Source organism: Leishmania mexicana, chromosome 12, assembly GCF_000234665.1.
Source record: "Leishmania mexicana MHOM/GT/2001/U1103 complete genome, chromosome 12".
Classification (NCBI taxonomy): domain Eukaryota; phylum Euglenozoa; class Kinetoplastea; order Trypanosomatida; family Trypanosomatidae; genus Leishmania; species Leishmania mexicana.
Window position 1 is genome coordinate 499495 of NC_018316.1, and position 5224 is coordinate 504718.

General features: G+C 61.0%; 1 protein-coding gene across 1 annotated transcript; it reads left to right on the forward strand.

Annotated features, from left to right (window-relative positions):
* Positions 1–3696: 3696 nt before the first annotated feature.
* On the forward strand, positions 3697–5013 carry LMXM_12_1340 (conserved hypothetical protein; the record flags this gene model as incomplete). Its single annotated transcript, XM_003873162.1, has 1 exon — positions 3697–5013. The coding sequence occupies one exon, from the start codon at positions 3697–3699 to the stop codon at positions 5011–5013; it is 1317 nt and encodes a 438-aa protein (XP_003873211.1).
* Between the last annotated feature and the right edge of the window lie 211 nt (positions 5014–5224).

The following is a 5224-nucleotide window of genomic DNA, read 5'->3' on the forward strand; positions in this document are numbered from 1 at the left end:
AGCCGTGTGTCTTCCGCACTCACTGCTTCACCGCAGCCCCCCCCCTTTCCCTACACGCCCCGCTGGACTCTCTCCTCCACAACGCAGTGCGGCACCAGATGGGCACCACGACTGGAGCGGTGCTTGTGGACGCTACGCGTGCGCGTGTGGCTCGGCGGATGACGGCGCTACCATCACGGCACTGAAGAGGCTCGGCGTCGACCTTCGCCTCACTCGCTGGACCATGTGTGCCCCTGGCGATGGTGGCGCCCGCGCTCGCCTGCACGGGAAGCCGTCCACGACGGCCAGGCTCGCATGCAGAGTTCCACAAGGATGCGTGCGGGGCGCCCTTCCCCTGCATCACGTGCGGTGGGGCCGCTGAGTGTGGTGCTCGGCAGGGCGCACGGACTGCGCCAGGCCCTCTGTGCTGATGACCGCACATCCCTGAAGCCCTCCGCCGCCGGGGACGTCGTAGGCGCCACACTACCGTCCGCGCTCTGGAAGGCAGAGCACCGGGCACCGGAGCGCTTCGTGGGTGTGTGGGTGCCCCCGCCGCCTTCCCCCCAAAGGCAGCACGCCGTGCTTGGTGCGCGACACGGCAACGAGCCGAGGCTCTCCGCAGCGCGCGCGCGGACGAGGCCCGCCGCCCCCGCCTGTTTGTGCTGTGAGGGCGTGCGGGCTGAGGGGAGGGCGGAATGCCGCTGCCGCCACCGGCTCGTGGCCGCGTCCCACGCGGCACGACACACGCGTGCAGGCCATTGCAGACACGCCGCCCCGACAGCAGCGCCGCCCGGCGACCTCCCCGAGGATGCGGTCGTGCGAGCAGTGCGCGCAGGCGCTGTCCGGCACCGCTGGCACGGTGCATCGCGTCCGAAGGAGGCGCGAAGGGGTCTGGACGGATGAGGCGCTGACGCCGGCGGCACGACGAGGGCAGCCCGGGTAGCAGGGCCGAGTGCTCCGGGCTCCGCACTGTGAAGGGTGCGCGCACGATGTTGTGGGATGCCGCGGCTTGTGGCGGAGCGTGGCATACAGGCGGTGTGTGCATGGCGTGCGAGGGCCCTGACCTGAGGCTGGCCCGCTTCCTGCCGGAGCTCGTGCGGCCCTGCACGCGGCCCACCCCCTCCTGCCCGCACGACAGACGCCGCCGCTGCTGCCCTCGAGCGGGACCCTGGGCGCCGGAGGCATGCGAAGGGGGAAGGGGAGGTGCGCGGCGGAGGCCGTGCCCGATTTGGCGGCAGGACGCTCCGTTGTCGACGACAGTGTTGAAGCCGTGGCGCCACAGAGGCCGGTGAGCTGCGGCTGTGTACGCGTCCGTTAGTGGGCGTGCTTGGGGCACAGCGGACGCGTGGACACAAGGAAACGGCGAAGAGATGATGGCGTCCTTGTTTTTCGTGTATCGTTGTGCAGCGGTGCAGCTGTGCGCTTTTGGTTTCCGTTTGTTCCGGTTTGGAGACTTATTTTTCTCGTGCTCTCCCTTGTAATTTTGGTTTTTTTTGGGGGCGGGGGTGTCGTATATCTCGTGTTCGCGAACCTCTTTGCCTTGGCATTCGTTTCCCTTTGTTCTGGTGTCGTACGCTCTCCTGCACAGATTTGCGGGTGCGGCGGTGTTTTTTTTTGTGTAAGTGTTTGGGTGTCCGTGAGTTTGTCGCTTTTCTGCGCGTGTTGGCTTACTCTTCGGGTGCGTCTTCCGATGCAATATCGTGCCATGGCGTCTTTTCTATGTGCTTGAAAGCCTCGGTCTGTTCTCTTCGACATTTTCCTAGGATAACTTGCGTGGGACCTCTGCCTACTGTTGTGCCCAATTGAGGCTCAGAAGGGGTAAACACCCATGCTTTCATCGACTCACGGCTGTTGTCGTTGCCGCAGTCCTGCTGTCCGCTTTGTTGAAGCGTACTGGTGATGGACGCTCTTCACGGTGATGAGAAGCAACTCGCAGCATGTTTGTATGAATGTGGTGACGGTGCTCTTCAAGAGCAACGGTACGTGTTCATGTATGGGCGGGGGAAGGAGCGAGTGACCCGGAAGGAGTGCCTTGCTCTTTGCGCCTGGCAGGGGGGGGGGCGGCGAGGTGGTTGTGTCAGACACGCATACACTCACCTGTACTGGACGACGGGGATTAGCACCCACCATAAGCACCTCTCCGAAAGCAAGCGTTATGGCCATTCCGAAGCTAGCTTATTAGCCGTGGAAGGACTATGCAGAGGAAAAGGCATATAACCCGTGATATGCCTCTAACAGTACTTACCTTTCTCCCCCCTCCTTGTTTACGCACTCCGGACCCGCACCGGCTCGCATAGAGGTACCCAAGAAAACTGTGCAGACACATACCCGTACACCTACAGCGTCTGCCCGTTGAGCTTCTCCGTGATGCGCATTTCAATGATGCATTCACTCCGCTGAATAATCCATGTCAACGTCGGGAGCAAGTAACGTTACGCGCGGCAAAAGTTCCGTCAGGACGGAGAAACACATCCCGCCAGCATGCCACCCATCGCTCGTATGCCTCATGTGCTCGTTCCTCCCTGGATGGAAAACACGAGAACGCGAAACGAACAGGTGACGGCGGCTCGACGTGGGTGGCTCCTATCCACGTCTTCTTCCTTGTTTGTGCGCGATCTGTGTCCTTTGGTCAACCTGGCAGCGGGATGCCCATATCGCGAAGCGGGCATTCACACCACCTTCGTATCTGTTTCACCCGCCGTGGATGTTCCCCACCGTTGACGCACACCTAACGTTGCTCATACGCCGCTGTGGGATGAGAAGGGCGCAAAACAGAAATGGAGCGAGAGTGTGTGACAACGGCACAAACAAGGAAGGTGACCGACGCTTCTGTTGCCGTCTGACACACTGAACCGGAAAGCGAATGAGCACCAAGTTGAAAAATGGGACGCTTTTTGAGTGGGAAGGTTTGGAAACGGTACTTCTCTTTCCGCTAGCGTTCTTGGTTCCATTGCTGATTCCTGCGTGCATCTATCATCAACATGCACCGTTATGTGGAAAGCACTCCACTCAGAGCTCCGCGCACGAAGGTAGCGACGCGCATGGCACGCTATCATCCAGTTGGCGCGGACGCATGGCTGTGTCCCTTCTGTCACCTCCGCTGACAACGACCAACTCGCCGAATGAAATGAAACACGAATACCGTTATTCCTTCGTCCCCGCTCGAGGACATAGCCAGCCACGCCGCCCCGAGGATACGGCCTGGTGAGAAGGGCTGTGGGGACTCTCGTTCGTACACCTTCGTCGTGGCTCATTCGCGAACTCTGTGCTACGTGTGCATTCGTCTTCTGTTCAGTGCTAGTGCCGTCGCAGGCGAGGGTGTGCGGTAGGCCTGGTGGTTTGTGCGTCATGATGACATCGAGCTTCCAGTATACACGTCTCTCCTTCTCTTGCCGCACTTCCTCCATCTCTCCTTTTTGTCCACACCACCGTCCCTTCTGGGTTGCCTCTATCCGTTAGCATGCGCTCGTCACGTTGCTCGTAGTCCTGCTGCTCACTAGGTCTCTCTCTCTCTCGGCCACACTCTCTGTCCTTTCCGGCGTTGTGCAGTGAAGCGAGAACGCGAGGGAGACCGGTAGCATAGGTCGGAAAAGGGGGGTGCACACCCCGGGCTAGTTCGCACCAGCGCGGAGGGCACCACCGCCTTCTACCAGACTTCCACTGATTGCCTTTTCGGCGTTTTGCCTTGCAACTGCGCTTGTGACCGCCACCGCCACGATGGCGACGCCGCGCCATGGCGAATTGGATTCTATATGTAGCCCGTCGTCATCAGAAAGGAGTCCGCGTGGTTGCGGGCAGTCAAGCGAGCGTCTCATCGACCTCCTCACCCGCCCCTCCGCGCAAGGTGGCTACGGGGGCCGCCTCAACTATACGGGATTCGCCACCTTGGCCGCGTCGCTGGGCTGGAACCAGGAAGATATGGACGACTGCTGGTACGACATTGTGATGGGTGAGCCGTGCGCCGAGGCAGTCGACATGAAGCGTGTCGCTGAGTGCGTGTGCAGCTACTGTCTTGCCTCTCCTCTTCCCATTCTGGAGCACAGCACTCTCACCAAATCAAGTCCGGCTGAACCGGCAACACCCCCGCGGCTGCCGCATGCCTCCAGAGAGCGAAGCACAACAGTTCTCCTCTCTCCTCCAACGCCGCCGTCCCGCCGGACCGAAACCGTGATGCCCATGCCGCCAAAGACAGGAGACAAAAAGGGCAGGACGACCGCCACCACTTCACCACGACAAGCTTCCGCGCAGCGAAGATGCACAATGCCGAACGTCTTTCCCCGTTACGCGGTGGAAACGATGTCGAGCGAACAAAAGAAAGCGTCCGTGTCGCCGCGCCGCCGGTCTCACACCGCACAAAATAGACAAACTACAATAAACTCGTCACGACCGACGTCGCCAGCGCCTACGCCGTCGCAGACTTCCGGCCCTTCAGGCGGTAGCGTCTTCTCCCGCTTGTACGAAAAGGGGATGGAGCAACACCGGAAGCGGATAGCCGTGAAGCCGGCCGACAGCGACGTGGCGGAGTGCACCTTCCAGCCGCACATCACCCCGTACACGCCAAAGGCATCGGATACGGCGAGTATGCAGTATAATAAGCCGACGCAGTCCTACTTTGCAAAACTGACGGCACAGGACAGTCCCCAAGAAGCAGCCGGTACCTCCCCGGAAACGCCACGGGTGACGTACCAACCAGCCCCAGGACCGTCATCTGACGTCCCGCCAGGCTACGTCGAGGGTGTGGCTAGGCTCCGCAGCTACATCGCCTCTCGCTACGCGCGCCCAAGCTTTGAGAGCAGCCTGCGAGGCAGCTCTTCAGCAAACGTCGCACGTCTAGTGGAGGCACCGATACTGCGGCTGCCAGTCACTGTCGGGGGCGTGACGGACGCGGTCGATGTTCGCCTCGCCTCTCCGGACGCACGTACCTCTCTTGGGCGAGAGTGTAGTGTGGGCCCGGGGCGTCTTTACCCCCGGCAGCGGAGTGAAGCTCGTCACGTGTCATTCCCATCGCCGTCGAGGGTGCGATTTCGGTCGTGAATGCGGTACCGCGGGGAACCTCCTTCAGGTGAGACTCCCTGGTGCTGCCGTTCGGTCGGTGTTTCCTTGTGCGTGACTCCTTCCTCATGTTTTTCTCTCCTTAGATTTTGTGATGTTGCCGGGAAGGCGGGGGCACCGGCTACAGCTGTTTCCTGTCCATTTTTTTCTGCACTGCAGCCCCTACTGTTGCTCCTCAACCCGCTTAGATGAC